This window comes from Protomyctophum parallelum, assembly GCF_964188405.1.
Source record: "Protomyctophum parallelum genome assembly, chromosome: 10".
In the NCBI taxonomy this organism is placed as follows: Eukaryota; Metazoa; Chordata; class Actinopteri; order Myctophiformes; family Myctophidae; genus Protomyctophum; species Protomyctophum parallelum.
Genome location: NC_139704.1, coordinates 766175 through 790757, shown reverse-complemented (window position 1 = coordinate 790757; position 24583 = coordinate 766175). Strand labels below are relative to the sequence as shown.

General features: G+C 42.9%; 3 protein-coding genes across 3 annotated transcripts in view; all 3 read right to left on the bottom strand.

Moving 5' to 3' along the window:
- LOC310865222 (protein NLRC3-like) overlaps positions 1–18380 on the bottom strand; it is a gene marked incomplete at both ends in the record, with an annotated part of 239975 nt that extends 221595 nt beyond the window's left edge. The window contains 3 exons of the mRNA XM_083774248.1: positions 10017–10087; positions 14160–14299; positions 16639–18380. Coding sequence (XP_083630374.1) covers positions 10017–10087; positions 14160–14299; positions 16639–18380 — 1953 coding nt within the window. The remainder of the gene's footprint in view (positions 1–10016; positions 10088–14159; positions 14300–16638) is intronic.
- Positions 7499–8713, bottom strand: LOC310865172 (uncharacterized protein; the record flags this gene model as incomplete). The annotated part of the gene is made up of 4 exons (XM_083774197.1): positions 8664–8713; positions 8100–8570; positions 7656–7774; positions 7499–7558 (listed from the first exon to the last, which is right to left on the bottom strand). Coding segments are annotated over exons 1-4 (651 nt in total). The 5' UTR covers positions 8665–8713.
- A 4162-nt stretch (positions 18381–22542) lies between the features above and the next one.
- On the bottom strand, positions 22543–24378 carry LOC310865221 (uncharacterized protein; the record flags this gene model as incomplete). Its single annotated transcript, XM_083774247.1, has 4 exons — positions 22543–22675; positions 23244–23357; positions 23806–23916; positions 24176–24378. 4 exons carry the CDS (start codon positions 24376–24378, stop codon positions 22543–22545), a joined length of 561 nt encoding a protein of 186 aa, XP_083630373.1.
- Between the last annotated feature and the right edge of the window lie 205 nt (positions 24379–24583).

Below are 24583 nucleotides of genomic sequence, written 5' to 3'. Positions count from 1 at the left end.
ACTCCTGCCCATTTGACAGGCTGGAATGGCTTAGGGTTGATGACAGAGTACAACATCTTGCAATGGGTCTGGTCCACAAGATTCACTACACCACCAAGATACCCATGTACCTGTCTAAATACTTCACTAAGATACCCATGTACCTGTCTAAATACTTCACTAAGATACCCATGTACCCGTCAATACTTCACCAAGATACCCATGTACCCATATAAATACTTCACCAAGATACCCATGTACCTGTCTAAATACTTCACCAAGATACCCATGTACCTGTCTAAATACTTCACTAAGATACCCATGTACCTGTCTAAATACTTCACTAAGATACCCATGTACCTGTCTAAATACTTCACTAAGATACCCATGTACCTGTCTAAATACTTCACCAAGATACCCATGTACCTGTCTAAATACTTCCTTAATGTAAATGAAGTCCTCACCCACAACACCAGAGGGAGTTCAACAAACCATGTGCAACCCAGATTCGGCACAAACAAGGGACCAAATTAATATCGTTGCTATGCCACCAAAATGTGGGACGCCCTACCAATAGTCATTAAGACATGTGAATCCCTTGACTCCTTCAAAACTGCCCTCAAAGGGCACCTACGGACGGCTGCAATTTGAAACTGGCCCCCGTAAAATCCAGATATGGTTATTCACAGCATCACAGACGACGAGAGCGCCCCTCGCTTCACACAGGTGTGATTTTTATTGCTCTGTAAAGCTCTTTGAGCTGAACTTCATGTCATGAAAAGTGCCGTACAAATACATGTATGTAAATGTAATGTAATATAGATCATTATTAAATATCACTGTCAGATGCATTCAAGTATGTTTGATTTGTGACATTTCACACAAACTAACTCACAATAATAGTTATGATAAATAAACTGATTTTACAGGACTGGACTTGGACTAGACTAGAAGTTAACGGTGTGCATTGTGTAACGATATGAACAAATCATATTTACTTATGCATGTGTTGTATCGATCTGTGTTGTTCGATTCACAGGTTAATTAGTCATGTTTGGACTACATACGCCCTACCAACAGTCATTAAGACATGCAAATCCCTTGACTCCTTCAAAACCGCTCTCAAAGGGCACCTACGGACGGCTGCAATCCGAAACTGGCCCCCGTAAAATTTGAATCCCCCCCCCACACCCCCTTTTCCCCTCACTGTATATTTTTCTTTTCCCTTTTTTACCTCCTTTATGATGAATTCCTGTTCTGTTATTTGGCTACATAGAAGTGTCTATTTGTAAGTCTCTAAATGTTTTGATGAATTGAACATGGTGGACCCTCTTGTAAACAAGAGTAATGCTTAATTGGTTCGTCCACTCACAGTTAACAGTCTTTGTATTGATTTTGTGCTTGAAATGTACTGTAATTCTGCAAACTGTAAATAAATATTTCAATCAATACAGAACATTCTCCTTGGGTACTGTGGTTTTATTCTCAACCTCAGAGAGGTGCCAGGACATGTCGTGCTTCTAATTCTACTAGTAAAGAACGTCTACTTCTTCAACGACACAGTTTAAAGGCATGTTTGCATACATCACATTATAGCATTATCGCACCACCAGGGGGAGGTATAGAAGGGGTGATTACTAGCCTTGCTCAGGCTGTGTGGAGGTACCATCGTACCTGGTTCCACATGGTATAGGCTACATGGTACTAGTATTTACCTGGTTCCACATGGTATAGGCTACATGGTACTACTATTTACCTGGTTCCACATGGTATAGGCTACATGGTACTAGTATTTACCTGGTTCCACATGGTATAGGCTACATGGTACTAGTATTTGGGTTCCCAGATACTATGATGATGATAACAACATATTATGATGACATCATGAGAGCTACAGAGCAGGCTAGTGATGTCATCATGAGAGCTACAGAGCAGGCTAGTGATGTCATCATGAGAGCTACAGAGCAGGCTAGTGATGTCATCATGAGAGCTACAGAGCAGGCTAGTGATGTCATCATGAAGCTACAGAGCAGGCTAGTGCGAGGCAGTGCAGAACAAACAGGATAAATCCAGGGTTTAATGAGGTTCAACTTTCCCACAGATAATGAACTCAGGTGTGTTTAATGAACTCAGGTGTATTTAATGAACTCAGGTGTGTTTAATGAACTCAGGTGTGTTTAATGAACTCAGGTGTGTTTAATGAACTCAGGTGTATTTAATGAACTCAGGTGTATTTAGGCCAACATGAGGCAGTTTGCAAAGACAACACCAAACGTCCCAAAGGGAGAATAATGTCCAAACAGTGACTACCTTGTCTCCGGTCAGTCCTTGGGGTCCAGCTCCGTCCAGCCCTCAGCTCTCTTGTAAATATTGTGTGCCTTGTGATGCTCGGGTCCAGTATTTAGTCCAGTGACCATGGAGTTAAGGAATGGATCAGAAGCTCACTCTCCCATTGGAAATGAATTGACTCCTACCTGCTTCCCGTCTCCATGGAAATGAATAGACTCCAACCTGCTTCCCGTCTCCATTGGAAATTAATAGACTCCAACCTGCTTCCCGTCTCCATTGGAAATGAATAGACTCCAACCTGCTTCCCGTCTCCTAAAAAGGCCTGTGCCCACGTCACACGGATACGGGAAGTAAAGCAAAGTGGGGACCTCTTGGGTAGGTGTTTGAGAACGGTGTAAAGGCCTATTCATAGTCTGGATTTACAGTGGTGAGGGGAGGTGACCACCGGAGCGGTGGTGAGGTGACAACAGCTCCGGTGGTGAGGTGACAACAGCGCCGGAGGTGAGGTGACCACCGCTCCGGTGGTGAGGTGACCACCGGAGCGGTGGTGATGTGACAACAGCTCCGGTGGTGAGGTGACCACCGGAGCTGTAATAACGGCGGTGGTGAGTAAAAACAGAGAGAAGGGCGGTTTGCTCTTCACCGCGGCTCCGTGACGTCATGTAGTTCGGTGGTCACCTCACCACCGAAACTTAATAACGCTTAATATAAGTGTTTGAGGCAGAGCTCCACCACCCAGAGGGCCGTGCAGCAGCACAGCTGGGATAGAATTCCAACTCCCAGAGGGCCGTGCAACAACAGGGATGGGAGAGAACTCCAACTCCCAGAGGGCCGTGCAGCAGCAGAGCTGGGAGAGAACTCCAACTCCCAGAGGGCCGTGCAGCAGCAGAGCTGGGAGAGAACTCCAACTCCCTGAGGGCCGTGCAGCAGCAGAGCTGGGAGAGAACTCCAACTCCCAGAGGGCCGTGCAGCAGCAGAGCTGGGAGAGCACATGGCAGAGCAAACAAACAGTCCAAGGACGGACAGAGAGCTGAGGGCTGGACGGAGCTGGACCCCAAGGACTGACCGGAGACAAGGTAGTCACTGTTTGGACATTATTCTCCCTTTGGGACGTTTGGTGTTGTCTTTGCAAACTGCCTCATGTTGGCCTAAATACACCTGAGTTAATTAAACACACCTGAGTTCATTAAATACACCCGAGTTCATTAAATACACCCGAGTTCATTAAATACACCTGAGTTAATTAAATACACCTGGGTTAATTAAATACACCTGAGTTCATTAAACACACCTGAGTTCATTAAATACACCTGAGTTCATAAATACACCTGGGTTAATTAAATACACCTGAGTTCATTAAACACACCTGAGTTCATTAAACACACCTGAGTTCATTAAACACACCTGAGTTCATTAAACACACCTGAGTTCATTAAATACACCTGAGTTCATTAAACACACCTGAGTTCATTATCTGTGTGAAAGTTGAACCTCATTAAACCCTGGATTTATCCTGTTTGTTCTGCACTGCCTCGCACTAGCCTGCTCTGTAGCTCTCATGATGACATCACTAGCCTGCTCTGTAGCTCTCATGATGACATCACTAGCCTGCTCTGTAGCTCTCATGATGACATCACTAGCCTGCTCTGTAGCTCTCATGATGACATCACTAGCCTGCTCTGTAGCTTCATGATGACATCACTAGCCTGCTCTGTAGCTCTCATGATGACATCACTAGCCTGCTCTGTAGCTCTCATGATGACATCACTAGCCTGCTCTGTAGCTCTCATGATGACATCACTAGCCTGCTCTGTAGCTCTGATGATGACATCACTAGCCTGCTCTGTAGCTCTCATGATGACATCACAATATGTTGTTTCTGTGTATTATACCAACTTTGACCCTCTTCTCGAAAACGAGATCTTGTATCTCACGGGGTTCCAGGGGCGCAATAAGGTAGGGGACGGAGGGGTTTCGTCCCCTGCCAGCGTCACATTGGTCCCCCCCAAATGAGTTTGGGGGTCCCCCCCTTTATCCCCCGTGTCTCCAAAGTTATCTTAGGAGTAATACTTTTGAAATCCTGCGTTCATAAACGCGATATATTTTGAAGGATATATTTGGTCCACCCCTGTATAAATCCCAAAATGGTTTGGCCCATCTACCGTGTTCGGTTGTTTGGAAGTTGTTACACCGCCATCAGTGACCCAATGTGCTTTGCAATCTGTGGTGATTGCGTAATGATTCTAATAATACAGGAACAGGATTCAATAGGTCACCACATTTGGTGTCACGCACCACTTTTGGTAACGTGTATTGACTAGATCGATAGGAGATGAATGAATATACTTTATCCTCTACTCTAGTACAGTGGTTCCCAAACCTTTTCGTGTCAAGGACCCCCAAATGGACACGTATTAGCCCGCGGACCCCCCCCCCCATTTGAAGAGAAGAGAATGATTTATACAGCTCTAGCAGTAGCAGTGATTCTCAACCTGTTTAATTTCAAGGACCCCGCTGCGTCCACATGACATGCCACAAGGGTTCATTTGGTTCCAAACTATCATGTAGCTGTACCCCCTGGAACTCGCGGCTCAAAGACCTCTGGGGGTCCCCGGACCCCACTTTGGGAATTATATTATTATATTACACCATTTTGGGATTTATGGGGAAAGGAGGAGATCGACGCCGCTAGAGAAAGCTCCACAACTGTCAACACCCGGTAAGGATATTTAAAACATGCGAACCCTCTCCTCTCCTGAAAACTGCCCAGGTGTTGTACATTTTATATAGAATAGGCTAACTTACAGATGGTCAGTGAGTGTTTTTTTTTTTTTTTTTTTTTTTTTTTAAGATATTTTTTTGCGGCTTACGCCTTTTATTGATTTTTGAAGGGACAGACAGTAGGCTGACAGGAAACGGGAGAGAGATGGGGGGATGACATGCAGTAAAGGCCGTGTCGGGTCCGGGAGTCGAACCCGCGGCACACTGCGACTGGATTACCAGTCCGGTGCCCAGACCGTTACGCTGGTCAGTGAGTTTTGACCTGTTCGAGGCACTGCTGATAATGTGGTTAAACTTTTACGTTTTGGGACACATGGGAGGAGGAGGAATCACAGCCAGGTATTTCATAATAATAATAATAACTGTGACAAAACGCAGTTTTGTATGTACATTGAGTCACTGGAACAACCTCTCTGTAGTCCGACCCCAAACCCTAACCATAACCCCACGTTTTTGTGGTTAGACCCCCCCATCCCCCCCTCCCTTAGGGTGGTGGGGGGGACGGGGGGGACGGATTTTTCGGCGGCGCCGCTTTGTCCCGCTTTGTCCCCCCCTAGCGTTCGGTCCGTCTTGCGCCTCTGCGGGGTTCCAAATAAAGAATTCCAATCATGAGGCAGTATTGCTTTGTTTAAACAATATAAGGTTTTCTTCAATTTCTGGAGAAAAAAAAAACGTAATATTTGTGTTGCCATTTCCTGAAAATGAAGGTTTTGGAGTTAAAAGGTTTTCTCCCGACAGCAGAGATATTGTATAATGTTTATTCCAGACTCAGGGTCCATATCAGATACAAGATGACAATACACAATAAATAGATATTATATTAAGTTTCTCAGAAGGCCTTGACAGGTAGGAACCCCCAAGTTCACAATCAGCTGGCTGGCACTGTGCCACCTTGGTACCCTCAATGCATCATTGTATGATAATACATAATTAATAATACATATTATCTGTATGCTGCAACTTTTACTTTGTGCTAGCCTTGTAGTTGTAATGTAAAGACACTGTCGGTTTATATATGAAATAATGGAACCAACACAGTTATTATACATGACCAATGAGCTGTGTCCATGTTGTTGTCATGACAACACTATGAATATTAATACACAGGAACAACGACAGACTGTCAACATTAACTTTATTAAACAATTATGACTGTATGATCATACAATAACATTATGACTTCTACACATGATCATACAATAACATTATGACTTCTACACATGATCATACAATAACATTATGACTTCTACACATGATCATACAATAACATTATGACTTCTACACATGATCATACAATAACATTATGACTTCTACACATGATCATACAATAACATTATGACTTTGGCCCAGGCCGTAGCGTAACGGTCTGGGCACCGGACTGGTAATCCAGTCGCAGTGTGCCGCGGGTTCGACTCCCGGACCCGACACGGCCTTTACTGCATGTCATCCCCCCATCTCTCTCCCGTTTCCTGTCAGCCTACTGTCTGTCCCTTCAAAAATCAATAAAAGGCGTAAGCCGCAAAAAAATATCTAAAAAAATAATAATAATAATAACATTATGACTTCTACACATGATCATACAATAACATGTGGAGAATGAGAATGATATCGCATGGATATTCAATGAAAACACAATAATGGAACGAGTTAGGAAATAATTATCTATTAATGAATCGATATATAAACAATGATTGATTTCAGTTAATTAACAACACATTTAGTAGATGTGTGAATCCAGAGTGATGACATGAAGTCTAGTCAACAACATGTTCACAGCAGTAGGAGAGTAGACATGAAGTCTAGTCAACCTTCTGTTTGTGTGTTACTAGACACCTTTACAAACACATTGAAATCATTGCAAGAATTTGTTTGAGAAAACGTTCTTGTGATCACCGCGCTCTGACTTATGGTATACATTTGGCCAATATATAGAAATATAGAAATATACAAACATTATTATACAAAATTGAACACTAATGAAAGAGGACATCGGGCATTACTGCCGTTCATAAATCAGTTACAGTCATTAGAGGAAAACCATTACTTTTCTACAGTCAATATTAACCCAAATGACGAAGCATTTGTTTTCCACGTTTGTTTGTTACTAGAAACCTTTACAAACACATTGGTGAAATGTATTGTAAGGAATGGATTCCAGATTGTACATTGTTGTGATAAAATGATATACATTGACTATAGGAGAGCAGAGAAAGTGAACAGGGACATCTTGGTTGGATCTATGAATCTATTGAGGGTGGTGCCAGGGTCCTGTTGGTTGGATCTATGAATCTATTGAGGGTGGTGCCAGGGTCCTGTTGGTTGGGGTCTGACACCAGGTGTTCGTTTGGGACCTCCTTGGACTCCCTTTCCTTTCTCCAGGCTGGTTGGACGGTGAAGTCAGCTTGTGGGGGGGGGGGGGGGGGGGGGGGTGTAGATGTCTGCATGGTAGCTAGACCATGTGTTCCTCCACCTCACAGCTGTCTATGATACCGTCTGGTACAAAGACCTCCTAGTGAAACTCACAAAGACCTCCTAGTGAAACTCTCAAAGACCTCCTAGTGAAACAAAGGACGCTCCCCCTCGACAGAACCTCTAATCCAACCCACCTCGGTGTGACCCTCGACAGAACCTCTAATCCAACCCACCTCGGTGTGACCCTCGACAGAACCTCTAATCCAACCCACCTCGGTGTGACCCTCGACAGAACCCTGTCCTTCTGGAACACCTAAGAGGGAACGGCAGCGAAGGTGAAGTCCAGAAACAACCTGCTCTGCTGCAGCCTCCACACTGAGCTCTGCTGCAGGCTCCACACTGAGCTCTGCTGCAGCCTCCACTCTGAGCTCTGCTGCAGCCTCCACTCTGAGCTCTGCTGCAGCCTCCACACTGAGCTCTGCTGCAGCCTCCACTCTGAGCTCTGCTGCAGCCTCCACACTGAGCTCTGCTGCAGCCTCCACTCTGAGCTCTGCTGCAGCCTCCACTCTGAGCTCTGCTGCAGCCTCCACACTGAGCTCTGCTGCAGCCTCCACTCTGAGCTCTGCTGCAGCCTCCACTCTGAGCTCTGCTGCAGCCTCCACTCTGCTGCAGCCTCCACTCTGCTGCAGCCTCCACTCTGAGCTCTGCTGCAGCCTCCACACTGAGCTCTGCTGCAGCCTCCACTCTGAGCTCTGCTGCAGCCTCCACACTGAGCTCTGCTGCAGCCTCCACTCTGAGCTCTGCTGCAGCCTCCACTCTGAGCTCTGCTGCAGCCTCCACACTGAGCTCTGCTGCAGCCTCCACTCTGAGCTCTGCTGCAGCCTCCACTCTGAGCTCTGCTGCAGCCTCCACTCTGCTGCAGCCTCCACTCTGCTGCAGCCTCCACTCTGCTGCAGCCTCCACACTGAGCTCTGCTGCAGCCTCCACTCTGCTGCAGCCTCCACACTGAGCTCTGCTGCAGCCTCCACACTGAGCTCTGCTGCAGCCTCCACTCTGCTGCAGCCTCCACACTGAGCTCTGCTGCAGCCTCCACTCTGCTGCAGCCTCCACTCTGAGCTCTGCTGCAGCCTCCACTCTGCTGCAGCCTCCACTCTGCTGCAGCCTCCACTCTGCTGCAGCCTCCACTCTGCTGCAGCCTCCACTCTGCTGCAGCCTCCACACTGAGCTCTGCTGCAGCCTCCACACTGAGCTCTGCTGCAGCCTCCACTCTGAGCTCTGCTGCAGCCTCCACACTGAGCTCTGCTGCAGCCTCCACACTGAGCTCTGCTGCAGCCTCCACTCTGAGCTCTGCTGCAGCCTCCACTCTGCTGCAGCCTCCACTCTGAGAGCCAGCAGTTACTCAGAGGATGCTTCAGAAGGTCAAAGGTCAAAGACTCTCCCCGTCTACCAGGTCAAAGGTCAAAGACTCTCCCTGTCTACCAGGTCAAAGGACATACATCAACACTAACTGGTTCTCAAAGTGTGGTCCAGGGTCCCCCGGGGGTCCTTGAGGGGGTTCCAGGGGGTCCTAGAAGCTAAATGATCAAATATTAACCATATATTACTTTGATATTTGAAAATAGCAGATCTACAAGCTCACAATGCATTATTGTACAGTTTGTAACATTTTTAACGACACAAATCTGATCTAACGGGGGTCCGGGGTCAAAGGTCAAATGCTTGGGGGGGTGTTGACATGACAACGTCCAGGAGCTGTAATGGTGATGTCACTGCTCTGATTATTACATCATCACAATGATGACACTGACTGTGCTGCTTATTACATCATCACGATGATGTCACCGTGATGTCACGGCGAGTCACTCATGCCCAAATATGGAGTCCATGATGTAACACTAGGCCGGTGGCCATGGTGGTAACCATGACAACCTGCACTCACTCAAACATGTTGAGTAACCTTGGCGACCTGAAGATGTCACCCTCACATGATGACCTGATGATGTCACCCTCACATGATGACCTGATGTCACCCTCACATGATGACCTGATGATGTCACCCTCACATAGAGACTCTATCTCTGCTCACACAGACACGCTGAGGAGGAGGAGTCTAACCAGAACCCAGCATAGAGAGGTCCAGTGGACCTGGTCTGGAAGGTGTACAGGTGTCTCAGTGAGTCAGAGCACACTGTGTAGAAGGACAGAGTCCCAGCGGGACGGTCCACATACACTGATACTCTGTTGGAGCCTTCAGAGGCTCTGACAGGGAGGACAGTCACCTGTCTGTTGTGTGTGACAGAGTAACTGGAACCACCATCACCATCACAGTTCAGACCCCAGGACTTATCATTGTATCCAAACAAACAGTCATTACCACCACCTTTCCTGCTGATTGTTCCGTCAGCCACTGCTATACGAACCCATCCACTGCACTCTACCTCCCAGGAACAGCGTCCAGTCACACTCTGTGAACTCAGAACCTGATCCCAGAAATCAAACCTGTCTGGGTGATCAGGAGGACGCTGACCCCCTGACCTCCGTGACCCCCGTGTGACCTTCCTGTTGTCCTCAGACAGAGAGAGGTCACAGTGTGCTGTGTTTGAGTCCAGTGTGAGACGCTGGAAATCTGATGAGAAAACAACACAGTAAACATTATAGACATCATTCACTGACTGACGCACACGCATGTACGCACACACACACACACACACACACACACACACACACACACACACACACACACACACACACACACACACACACACACACACACACACACACACACACACACACACACACACACACACTGGGGACCCACATAATTATTGAACCCGGCCCCACATTGACAAGCCATTGGAATTCTATAGGCATTCCATTTAGTTTGAGGCATTGTGAGCTTGTAGATCTGCTATTTTCACAATACTTTCCACTTTATTACACGCCTTGAAATATCAGATCTGTAGTTTTATGAGTGGTACTTCCTTAATGTAAACGAAGTCCACACCCACAACACCAGAGGGAGTGCAACAAACCATGTACAACCCAGATTCGGCACAAACAAGGGACTAAATTATTTTCGCTCCTATGCCACCAAAATGTGGAATGCCCTACCAACAGTCATTAAGACATGTGAATCCCTTGACTCCTTCAAAACCGCTCTCAAAGGGCACCTACGGATGGCTGCATTTCGAAACTGGCCTCTGTAAAATCTGAATCCCCCCCCCCCCCCCCCCATTTTCCCTCACTGTATATTGTATCTTTTCCCTTTTTTGCTTCCCATATGATGAATTCCTGTTCTGTTCTTTACCTACAGAGAAATGTCTATTTGTATGTCTCTAAATGTTTGTATGTCTTTAAATGTTTTGATGAATTGAACAATGTGGACCCTGTTGTAAACAAGTGTAATGCTTAATTGGGTCGTCCACTCACAGTTGACAGTCTTTGTATTGAGTTTGTGCTTAAAATGTACTGTAAATTCTACAAACTGTTAATAAAGATTTCAATCAATCAATCAAGTGCCTCCTCTCCATTACACAGCTATGTACCTGTCTGTCTCTCTGTGTACCTGTCTGTCTCTCTGTGTACCTGTCTGTCTCTATGTGTACCTGTCTGTCTCTATGTGTACCTGTCTGTCTCTCTGTGTACCTGTCTGTCTTTCTGTCCGAGCACGGAAAGCTGCAACACGGTTCGGACGTGGGAAGGCTTGCCAGAACTGGGCCCTGCCCCCTGGGCGCGTTCCTGGGGGTCTGGATGTTCTGGGGACCCCCCGGGGACCACCGCATGGTAACACACGGTAACTAACTATTTTTTCCCCAAAATAATCAAAGTACAGCATAGAGCACAGCACACTACAATACAGTACAGAGCACAGTGCAGTACAGTAACTATAACAGTAAATGTATAGTTGCACCGCTCAGTTCACACACGTGTGATTTATATTTCCGGTTGTCTTGTATGGTGTTAAATGGAGCGTGGAACCATGCCAATGATCGACACGGGAGATCACTTGTGACTTTCAAACCAAAACGAGATCCACCTGTGATCTGCACACATCACGGCTCTGCACCACCTTTCATGCATCGCACGTCAGAACTGAACTTATGCCAATATAGACGAAATACATGTTGTTTACGACCAGGTTAGTGAATGAGGCCCATTGTTTCTGTCAGACCACATGACCTCATCTTGATGTGTTAAGGACCAGGCCAAGAGCAGAGAGTAGAGAGCACAAGAGTTTTCAGGACAACATCAACCAAGTATACAACAGTGTATAAAATGTTAATGTAGACACAGATACTCACGTTTTGAAATGAGTTGACTCAGTTGAGGATTAGTAAGCCAATCTTCTCCTCCATGTTTGACTCTGTAGGAAGTAGAACAACAATGCATCAATGTCTAACTGTCTAACACAACGTCTCCACTAGCTGACACTACAGTGTTTCACTCTGTAGGAAGTAGAACAACAATGCATCAATGTCTAACTGTCCAACACAACGTCTCCACTAGCTGACACTACAGTGTTTCACTCTGTAGGAAGTAGAACAACAATGCATCAATGTTCTTTTTTTGTAAATCCAAGACATTACTCTATAAGCCATATCTCCAAAACTGAACAACCAATATATACATTTGAAGGTATGATGCTTTCATATGAAATGAAATAACTGACATTTATTATTAAATAAATAAATAAATCAATGACTTAGCCTCGGTCAGAAACTATTACATATTGGATATGTCGTTATTAGATTTAGTTTGTTGTTGTTGTTTAGTTTTGAGTACAAATGCTAGGTTAATATTTCCAGTTTCTTTGAGGCACTGCATTGTTCTCTCTGCATGCTTTGTGACGTCGTGTCAGAGTGAATACACTGTTAAGGGAAACACTGTACTGTCCAACATGGACACAGCCCAAGTCTACTCACTTGCAGTTCTCCAGAACTGAATCATTCACCACGTTGAGGCTCAGGTCCAACTCTCTTAGGGAGGGATTAGAGCTTACAGCTGAGGCCAGAGCTTCACAGCATCTCTCTGACAGGCCGCAGTGAGCCAGTCTGAAACACCAGATTAAAACATACATAAATAAATGAATCAATTCATTAATAAATAACACGTTTAAACATGCATTATTCCTGGATTTAGAACCAGCTTCCAGCATCTATTAAAGGACTCTCTTGTCCCACTTATGGTGCCTTCACACCTGCATGCTTTAGTTCCATTAAAACAAACCCTGGCCTCCAACATACTGTAATCATATTCCGATTCCGATTGCTACCCTTAGAAGCAATCGGAATTGTAGGCATTACAATGCGAAAATATTACAAATCTACAAGCTCACAACGCCTCACAGTGAGCTTGCAGATCGGCTATTATTACAATATTTGTATCTTTCTTTCGTCATATTAATATTAATTAACACTACTGCCTTTAACCCGTGTTCCCCGCTATTTAATCCATGTGTCGGTGCTGCGTAATACGCTGAACCTGCTATTTGTTTAATGTGTTTAATTCGCCGTTTTTTAATAATAAAAAAAGAGCCGATTTGTCGCGGACCTGGTGACGAGGCCGTTGCGTTATGATGACCATTATATCATGGTTACCATTATATCAAGCTTATTAATACATTCTCACCACAGCATTGATATTATATTCACATTATACAGTACATAATAAAACAGAAGTGATCATAATAAAAGTGGTAAATGTATCTTACTTTAGAACTTCCAGTCTACAGTGTGGGCTCTTCAGTGAAGCACAGAGCAGCTCCACTAGTCCTGAGTCCTGCAGGTCGTTTTCACTGAGGTCCAATTCTCTCAAATGGGAAGGATTAGAGCTGAGAGCTGAAGACACACCTTCAACATCTGTCTTTCTGAGATTACAGCCAACAAGTCTGTAAATGCAGATTAAATAAGAGATTATCAAAACAAATGATACCTAGTTCACTGTCATGGAAGTTAACAACCTGCTGACTGTAATAGCTCCATATGGAAATCTGAAAATACATGCAACACATTTAAAATATGCATTGTAAATGTATAAATGCATAAATCATATTTGAACTAGGGACCCCCCAACATAATTATATTTGAACTGGGGACCCCCCAACATAATTATATTTGAACTGGGGACCCCCCAACATAATTATATTTGAACTGGGGACCCCCCAACATAATTATATTTGAACTGGGGACCCCCCAACATAATTATATTTGAACTGGGGACCCCCCACCCTTAGAAGCACTTGGAATTGTAGCCATTACATTAATGTGAAAATATTACCAAACTACAAGCTCACAACGCCTCACGGTGAGCTTGCAGATCTGCTATTTTCACAATGTTCTGCTCTTTCCTCAGTAATATTAATTATTATAATATTATTAAGAAGCTTGATAACTGTGGCGTAGCTACAACGGGTCGCCAGGCCAAAATAGTCAGAAACTCTATATGATGAAGTAGCCGATACATTGGCCTTAAAGCGATATTACACTTTGAAACATGTTTGGGGTCATTTTAACGTCTACTCAGACACATAGGCTTGGGTTACCATTATATCAAGCTTATTAATACATTTATCACCACAGCATTCATATTATATTCACATTATACAGTGCATAATAAAACAGAAGTGATCAAAATAAAAGTGGTAAATGTATTTTACTTTAGAACTTCCAGTCTACAGTGTGGGCTCTTCAGTGAAGCACAGATCAGCTCCACTAGTCCTGCTCCAGCTCCACGCAGGTCGTTTTTACTGAGGTCCAGTTCTCTCAAATGGGAAGGATTAGAGCTGAGAGCTGAAGACACAGCTTCAACACCTGTCTTTCTGAGCTCACAGCCAACAAGTCTGTAAATGCAGATTAAATAAGAGATTATGAAAACAAATGATACCTGGTTCACCGTCATGGAAGTTAACTAAAACATGTCCTATCTAGTTATCCAGACATAAACAGTATTGTGGAATAGACCAGGGGTTCTCAACCTTTTTGGCTGGGGACCCCCAGGGATGCTTTGGCCATGTCTCGCGACCCCCGCCCCGCCCCACTTCCCCACCCCCAATACAAACTGAATTGCAAATTATGTTTTGGAAAATAATTTGTGGACCCGCGAGGGGTCGCGACCCACGGGTTGAGAACCCCTGGAATAGTCAACACAACTAGAATAACGACATTGATCATAGATTTCAACCAGCAGTATAAGGTGTGAAATTAAGACTAGTTTGATTTCCCCAATATTATAAAAGAAATGTCAAGTATGCTCTCAGATGTTTTATTTCTTAGCGGCCAAGAACATCTAAGTGACGGGTTGAAACGAGCGTTTAAATTGCTTATGAAGTCAGCCATATGTTGGGAAAGTTCATATTTGTTATGAACTAGTTCAGTTCATAGTTCATTAAACATCAACTAGTTCAGTTCATAGTTCATCATTCAACATTTTGAACTAAAGTTCATGCTTCCAAAACTATTTTAATTATTTCCTTTTTTTTTCTTTGCTTTTTGTTTTTCTAAATGATTGCCGCAGCCCATAGCCATAGAACCACAGACTTTATTCCTATTGGGAATAACTTTGGGATTAATAAAGATACAACTTTTACAATTTCTCCATTACCATTAACCAAATTAATTCCTTATTATATATTTATTTTTACATTTTGGAAAAAATAGCTCTTTTGCCATGTGGAATGCCACAGAATTCTTAATCATTTTCCTTGTCCTAATTATGGGCCAACTTGTGAATGCTGCATGCTTTTATTGTGAAGGCTATCAGTTCAATTCTCACAGCCGCATATCTTCACATGCTAATCTACAAGCTCACAACGCTCACAAGCTCACAACGCGTCGCAGACGCAACACGTTGTGAGCTTGTAGATCAGCCATTTTCAGCATGGAACACGTTGCACGACGAAGAATAAATCAGGCATCACTGCGCTTCTGTGGAGGGAGATGTCTTTAGTTGGCCGACCGAGGTGATCATGTATATGGACAAATACCTCCTCAACGCAAAAATAACAAGCTATTAGAAGCTATTTTTCGTGGCACATTATGTTTAATCAAACAACAATAAGTTTCCAGTGTTTGGGTCGGGAGTCGGGATGTTCTGTGTCTGCGTGCATGACAGGATCCTCATGCAGAGATGCGAGCTGCACGCTCCGGTTAAATTGTACGGCTGAGAAAGATTAGTTAAATATTAAGGCCTGTTTAGGGTGTGTCTTAGCGGGGATTTGGCCTGGAAGGCTCTATGGAAACACTCACTCTTGAACGAAGTTGAACGTGAGAAAGTGACGTTCACACACGCCAGAAATGAACGTGTTCACAATGACGTTGATCAAACAGAAATACAGTACGTTCACCTAAAATATGAACGTGTTTGTGAACGATCGTTCATTGAACGCGTTCAGGGACAACACTGAAGTCAGCATGTTTTCCCAATGCAATCTTACGGAAGCAGTCCTGTGCATGCAGACAGGGTTGACATTGAAGCAGTCCTGTGCATGCAGACAGGGTTGACATTGAAGCAGTACTGTGCATGCAGACAGGGTTGACATTGAAGCAGTCCTGTGCATGCAGACAGAGTTGACATTGAAGCAGTACTGTGCATGCAGACAGGGTTGACACTGAAGCAGTACTGTGCATGCAGACAGGGTTGACATTGAAGCAGTACTGACTGCACATGCAGACAGGGTTGACACTGAAGCAGTACTGTGCATGCAGACAGGGTTGACATTGAAGTAGTCATGTGCATGCAGACAGGGTTGACATTGAAGCAGTACTGACTGCGCATGCAGACAGGGTTGACACTGAAGCAGTACTGTGCATGCAGACAGGGTTGACATTGAAGCAGTACTGTGCATGCAGACAGGGTTGAGATCGGGAAAACATGGAACCGGCTGTATAAAATGCTGCGTCATTGTAAATGGTGCATTTATGTATCACTTTTATCCAAAGTACATTTCTGTTTAAATTGAGGCGGACGGGAGGCAGACTTTCACTTCTGGTTCATTTCTGGTTTTATCTGTTGCCTAGCAACCTAGCATCATTCATACAGTACGTTGATGAAGAGCGCCATCTATACTAATCCACTGAAAAGACCATAGGACACATACTGCGTGCTTGGCAGTCAAGCGATGGATTCGATGCGACGTAACATGACGTGATTGGCAGTCAAGTCAATGTGTTAACTACTAACCGAGCCTTTCTGCAGTTCCTCACAGCTGGGACCAGTCTCCTTCGCCCCTCCTCTGATGCGTTGTATTTGTCCAGGTCCAACTCTTCCAGAACCTCCTCTGACATCTGCAGCATGACGGCGAGAGCTGAACACTGGGTCTCAGACAGTTTCTCTGTTCTGTTCTCTGACTTAAGGAACTGTTGGATCTCCTGATGTAATGAGTGGTCGTTCATCTCCATCAGACAGTGGAAGATGTTGATACATCTGTCAGGAGAGGTATCACCATCAGTTAACAACGTCTTCAGGTTCTGGATGGCTTTCTGGATCTCCTCTGGACTGTTCTCTGTCTGACCCAGCAGGTCTCCTAACAGACTCTGGTTGGACTGCAGTGAGAGGCCATGAAGGAAGCGGACTAAGAGGTCCAGGTGGCCATTTTTACTCTTCAGGGATTTTTTTATAGCAGCTTTCAGGAAGTCTGAGAGGGAGATGTCATCATCATCATCATCAAGGAATGTCTTCAGGACCTCCATGTTCTTCTGTGTGAAACAGTGGAACAGGTAGACTGCAGCCAGAAACTCCTGGAAGATCAGATGAACAAAGCTGTAGACCTTTTTCTGGAACAGCACACTCTCTGTTTTGAAGATCTGTGTGCACACTCCTGAGTACAGCGCGGCGTCGTTCACATCAAGACCACACTCTTCCAGGTCTTCTTGGTAGAACATGATGCTACTTTTCTTCAGGTGTTTAAAAGCCAGCATGCCCAGATTCAGAAGAACATCCCTGTCAGTCTTAGTGAGCTGCTGTTGAGTCCCCTTTTCTTTGTCTTTCTTGTTCACATCATGAGTCTCGTCATACTTCTGCTTCTTGGTGTTTGTCTGAACCAACAGGAAGTGGCAGCACATCTCAGTCAGGGTCTTGGGCAGCTGTCCTATCGTGGTGTGTGTCCTCAACATGTCCAGCAGAACGGTAGCAATGATCCAACAGAAGAGTGGGATGTAACACATGATGTGGAGGCTCCTCCATGTCTTCAAGTGTGAGAGGACTCTGTCGGCCAGCTTCTCTTCACTGAATCTCTTCCTGAAGTACTTCTCCTTCTGGGGTTCTGTGAACCCTCGCACTTCTGTCACCATGTCAACACATGCAGGAGGGATCCGATTGGCTGCTGCGGGTCTGGTGGTTATCCAGAGGAGGGCCGAGGGGAGCAGATTCCTCTTGATGAGGTTTGTCAACAGAGCATCCACCGATGATGTCACTGTGACATCAGAGATTATTTCATTTTTGTCGAAGTGCAACGGAGACCTGCTTTCATCGAGGCCATCGAGGATGAAGCAAACTTCCCAGGCAGCGAGCTGCTCTGCTGTGACCTTCTTTAACGTTGGGTGGAAATCATGGATCAGGTTCAGAAGACTGTACCGCTTATCGCTGACCAAGTTCAGCTCCCGGAATGAAAAGGGAACCAGGAGATCTATATCTTGATTCTCCAAACCTCTTGCCCAGTCCAGAGCAAACTTGCGCGCAGAGAATGTTTTTCCGATGCCAGCGATGCCATTTGTCAGAACTGTTTTGCTGGGTTTCTCTCTGCCAGGGAGGATGATCTTAAAGACTTTACAGCAGTTGATTGCATCGTCATGGAAGGTCTTCATGTTGGAAGTTCTCTCAAGCTGTATCACCTCATGTTGGCTATTAACCCCTTCACTCTGTCCCACTGAGATGTAGAGCTCTGAGTAGGTGCTGGTGAGGGAGTCTCCAGACTCTTCCGTCATGTGGTTTTTCACTCCATCAAGACTGTCCGAACTGACCTCCAAACTGACCTTATAATCATTCAAATCAACCTGCAGACGGACATCTGAAATGAGAAGAACATTTATGTTTAAAACATTCAGGTTAATTTATAACTTTACATCTTTTACAGCACACATTACTAATGAATTACCCCCAGATAATATGCTTTTTGATAAGAAACATTTTGCCAAAGGTAACAACACAAGATCAGCTGTTTTTATCCAGAGTTGATAATTGTTTAGCTTCATTATTTGCACTTAGATCTAATTGATACAGATACATTTAACATTTAGTCTGACTATGAATTTTCAATGAGTGCACATTCTTACTTTGCCCACTTGTGGTTTGACTGGGTGTCTTCAGTCCAGGTGTGGTTTGACTGGGTGTCTTCAGTCCAGGTGTGGTTTGACTGGGTGTCTTCAGTCCAGGTGTGGACTCTGCTCTGTGGTACAGACTTCTAGAATCACAGAAATACACATTATCACACGCATAGCATGTGTTCAGAAATATGTATTCTTATGTCCCACACGTATAAAAGAGCAACATCATTAGGTTTACCCTCACAACATACAATTAAATAACTTCTATAAATTAAATCATAGATATATTATGTAACATAGTTTGTTTCATAGACAGGACATCATGCACACAAGCAGTCAGTCTGTATAGTGTCACCTCTGAACTCCACATTGTAAAATTGTACAACTTAATTCACAACTGATCATAGTCACTTATAATCTATAGTTAAGAATGGACAGGGAGGATACACCTTTATGAAATGTTGTCTGTTGCTTTAGTAATTAGCATATACTGTATGTATGTATATGTACTGTACTCAGTATGATATTATGAGGTCGTAGCATAGTGTTGTGTTTATTGTACAGGAGGATTCACATACTTGTGTGGAGGTCCAGGTTCATTACTGAAGTTAAAGGGTTCTCCCATAGACATGTCACTCTTCACAGACAGAAGGCTGGGTGTTGGAGACTCTGCTCTGTGGTACAGACTATGGAATAACATTAATGTTTTTATACTTATCATGTTACTTCAATTTAATAAATAGTTGCTGTTGTTTAATAAGTCCCATTTTACATGGATCTACATTACAGTTCTATTGTTTAATAAGTCCCATTTTACATGGATCTACATTACAGTTCTCAGTCACCACAACTGGTTGCTGTCAGTTAAATTAATCTGGATCTTTACTGTCCGAGTGTCTGTTATGCTTTATATTGTACAAGAGGATTGTTACTGTCTGAGTGTCCGTTATGCTTTATATTGTACAGGAGGATTGTTACTGTCCGAGTGTCCGTTATGCTTTATATTGTACAGGAGGATTGTTACTGTCCGAGTGTCTGTTAAGCTTTATATTGTACAGGAGGATTGTTACTGTCCGAGTGTCTGTTAAGCTTTATATTGTACAAGAGGATTGTTACTGTCCGAGTGTCTGTTATGCTTTATATTGTACAGGAGGATTGTTACTGTCCGAGTGTCTGTTATGCTTTATATTGTACAGGAGGATTGTTACTGTCCGAGTGTCTGTTATGCTTTATATTGTACAGGAGGATTGACATACTGTGTATCTGGAGGTCCAGGTTCATTACTGAAGTTAGGAGGTTTTCCTCTAGACGTGTCACTCTTCACAGACAGAAGGCTGGGAGTTGGAGACTCTGCTCTGTGGTACAGACTTCTAGAATCACAGAAATACTGTTATCACATTATCACACGCATAGCATGTGTTCAGAAATATGTATTCTTATGTCCCACACGTATAAGAGAGCAACATCATTAGGTTTACCCTCACAACATACAATTAAATAACTTCTATCAATTAAATAATAGATATATTATGTAACATAGTTTGTTTCATAGACGGGACATCAAGCAGTCAGTCTGTATAGTTTCACCTCTGAACTCCACACTGTAAAATTGTACAACTTGATTAACAACTGATCATAGTAATTTATAATCTATAGTTAAGAATGGACAGGGAGGATACACCTTTATGAAATGTTGTCTGTTGCTTTAGTAATTAGCATGTACTGTATGTATGTATATGTACTGTACTCAGTATGATATTATGAGGTCTTAGCATAGTGTTGTGTTTATTGTACAGGAGGATTCACATACTTGTGTGGAGGTCCAGGTTCATTACTGAAGTTAATGGGTTCTCCTTTAGACCGGTCACTCTTCATAGACAGAAGGCTGAGTGTTGGAGACTCTGCTCTGTGGTACAGACTATGGAATAACATTCATGTTTTTATAATTATCATTTTACTTCAATTTAATGAATATTTGCTGTTGTTTAATAAGTCCCATTTGACATGGATCTACATTACAGTTCTATTGTTTAATAAGTCCCATTTTACATGGATCTACATTACAGTTCTATTGTTTAATAAGTCCCATTTGATTGTTACTGTCCGAGTGTCTGTTATGCTTTATATTGTACAAGAGGATTGTTACTGTCCGAGTGTCCGTTATGCTTTATATTTTACAGGAGGATTGTTACTGTCCGAGTGTCTGTTATGCTTTATATTGAACAGGTGGATTGACATACTGTGTATCTGGAGGTCCAGGTTCATTACTGAAGTTAGGAGGTTTTCCTCTAGACGTGTCACTCTTCACAGACAGAAAGCTGGGAGTTGGAGACTCTGCTCTGTGGTACAGACTTCTAGAATCATATAAATACTGTTATCACATTATCACACGCATAGCATGTGTTCAGAAATATGTATTCTTATGTCCCACACGTATAAGAGAGCAACATCATTAGGTTTACCCTCACAACATACAATTAAATAACTTCTATCAATTAAATAATAGATATATTATGTAACATAGTTTGTTTCATAGACAGGACATCATGCACACAAGCAGTCAGTCTGTATAGTGTCACCTCTGAACTCCACATTGTAAAATTGTACAACTTAATTCACAACTGATCATAGTCACTTATAATCTATAGTTAAGAATGGACAGGGAGGATACACCTTTATGAAATGTTGTCTGTTGCTTTAGTAATTAGCATGTACTGTATGTATGTATGTATATGTACTGTACTCAGTATGATATTATGAGGTCTTAGCATAGTGTTGTGTTTATTGTACAGGAGGATTCACATACTTGTGTGGAGGTCCAGGTTCATTACTGAAGTTAATGGGTTCTCCTTTAGACCGGTCACTCTTCACAGACAGAAGGCTGGGTGTTGGAGACTCTGCTCTGTGGTACAGACTATGGAATAACATTCATGTTTTTATAATTATCATTTTACTTCAATTTAATGAATATTTGCTGTTGTTTAATAAGTCCCATTTGACATGGATCTACATTACAGTTCTATTGTTTAATAAGTCCCATTTTACATGGATCTACATTACAGTTCTATTGTTTAATAAGTCCCATTTGATTGTTACTGTCCGAGTGTCTGTTTTGCTTTATATTGTACAGGAGGATTGTTACTGTCCGAGTGTCTGTTATGCTTTATATTGTACAAGAGGATTGTTACTGTCCGAGTGTCCGTTATGCTTTATATTTTACAGGAGGATTGTTACTGTCCGAGTGTCTGTTATGCTTTATATTGAACAGGTGGATTGACATACTGTGTATCTGGAGGTCCAGGTTCATTATTGAAGTTAGGAGGTTTTCCTCTAGACGTGTCACTCTTCACAGACAGAAAGCTGGGAGTTGGAGACTCTGCTCTGTGGTACAGACTTCTAGAATCATATAAATACTGTTATCACATTATCACACGCATAGCATGTGTTCAGAAATATGTATTCTTATGTCCCACACGTATAAGAGAGCAACATCATTAGGTTTACCCTCACAACATACAATTAAATAACTTCTATCAATTAAATAATAGATATATTATGTAACATAGTTTGTTTCATAGACAGGACATCATGCACACAAGCAGTCAGTCTGTATAGTGTCACCTCTGAACTCCACATTGTAAAATTGTACAACTTAATTCACAACTGATCATAGTCACTTATAATCTATAGTTAAGAATGGACAGGGAGGATACACCTTTATGAAATGTTGTCTGTTGCTTTAGTAATTAGCATGTACTGTATGTATGTATGTATATGTACTGTACTCAGTATGATATTATGAGGTCTTAGCATAGTGTTGTGTTTATTGTACAGGAGGATTCACATACTTGTGTGGAGGTCCAGGTTCATTACTGAAGTTAATGGGTTCTCCTTTAGACCGGTCACTCTTCACAGACAGAAGGCTGGGTGTTGGAGACTCTGCTCTGTGGTACAGACTATGGAATAACATTCATGTTTTTATAATTATCATGTTACTTCAATTTAATAAATAGTTGCTGTTGTTTAATAAGTCCCATTTGACATGGATCTACATTACAGTTCTATTGTTTAATAAGTCCCATTTTACATGGATCTACATTACAGTTCTCAGTCACCACAACTGGTTGCTGTCAGTTAAATTAATCTGGATTGTTACTGTCCGAGTGTCTGTTATGCTTTATATTGTACAGGAGGATTGTTACTGTCTGAGTGTCCGTTATGCTTTATATTGTACAGGAGGATTGTTACTGTCCGAGTGTCCGTTATGCTTTATATTGTACAGGAGGATTGTTACTGTCCGAGTGTCTGTTAAGCTTTATATTGTACAGGAGGATTGTTACTGTCCGAGTGTCTGTTATGCTTTATATTGTACAGGAGGATTGTTACTGTCCGAGTGTCTGTTATGCTTTATATTGTACAGGAGGATTGTTACTGTCCGAGTGTCTGTTATGCTTTATATTGTACAGGAGGATTGTTACTGTCCGAGTGTCTTATGCTTTATATTGTACAGGAGGATTGACATACGGTGTATCTGGAGGTCCAGGTTCATTACTGAAGTTAGGAGGTTTTCCTCTAGACGTGTCACTCTTCATAGACAGAAGGCTGGGAGTTGGAGACTCTGCTCTGTGGTACAGACTTCTAGAATCACAGAAATACTGTTATCACATTATCACACGCATAGCATGTGTTCAGAAATATGTATTCTTATGTCCCACACGTATAAGAGAGCAACATCATTAGGTTTACCCTCACAACATACAATTAAATAACTTCTATCAATTAAATAATAGATATATTATGCAACATAGTTTGTTTCATAGACAGGACATCATGCACACAAGCAGTCAGTCTGTATAGTTTCACCTCTGAACTCCACATTGTAAAATTGTACAACTTGATTCACAACTGATCATAGTCACTTATAATCTATAGTTAGGAATGGACAGGGAGGATACACCTTTATGAAATGTTGTCTGTTGCTTTAGTAATTAGCATGTACTGTATGTATGTATATGTACTGTACTCAGTATGATATTATGAGGTCTTAGCATAGTGTTGTGTTTATTGTACAGGAGGATTCACATACTTGTGTGGAGGTCCAGGTTCATTACTGAAGTTAAAGGGTTCTCCCATAGACGTGTCACTCTTCACAGACAGAAGGCTGGGTGTTGGAGACTCTGCTCTGTGGTACAGACTTCTGGAATCATAGAAATTATTCTACAATTATTACGTGAATGAAAACCAGATTCCTTATTGTTACATCCAGTTAAAAGAGAGTCAAATATTTGGTTTAATTTCACCTTATAACGACACAAAGGAGAACCGGACAAAAATATCAGGAGAACTCACCAAAATTTAAGAAGATTTGATTCTTTTTGTTATTTATGAATAAGAAATTATAATGTAACAGTGCGGTTTATATAAGTAAACTAAAATGTAATTGAGGATTAACATACTTTGTATGTGGAGATTCTGCTCTGTGGACGAGATGTTTGTCAGCTCCCTCCTCCTCTCTCTCCTCACGGCGTCTCTTCTCTGCTCTGTGGACGAGATGTTTGTCAGCTCCCTCCTCCTCTCTCTTCTCACGGTGACTCATCTCTGCTCTGTGGACGAGATGTTTGTCAGCTCCCTCCTCCTCTCTCTCCTCACGGTGACTCATCTCTAGACTTCAGGGAACCTGTCAAGGTTACAGACACACACACACACACACACTTCTACCATTTATTTATGTCAACACAAAGTAGATGCATACAATCACGCAAATATTAGGTGCAGTAGAGTTACTTTTACAAAACCATGGGATGTGTTTTCATGAAACAACAGGCATGTCAGTGACGTCACTCAGCACTCTATGGGTAAAAGTA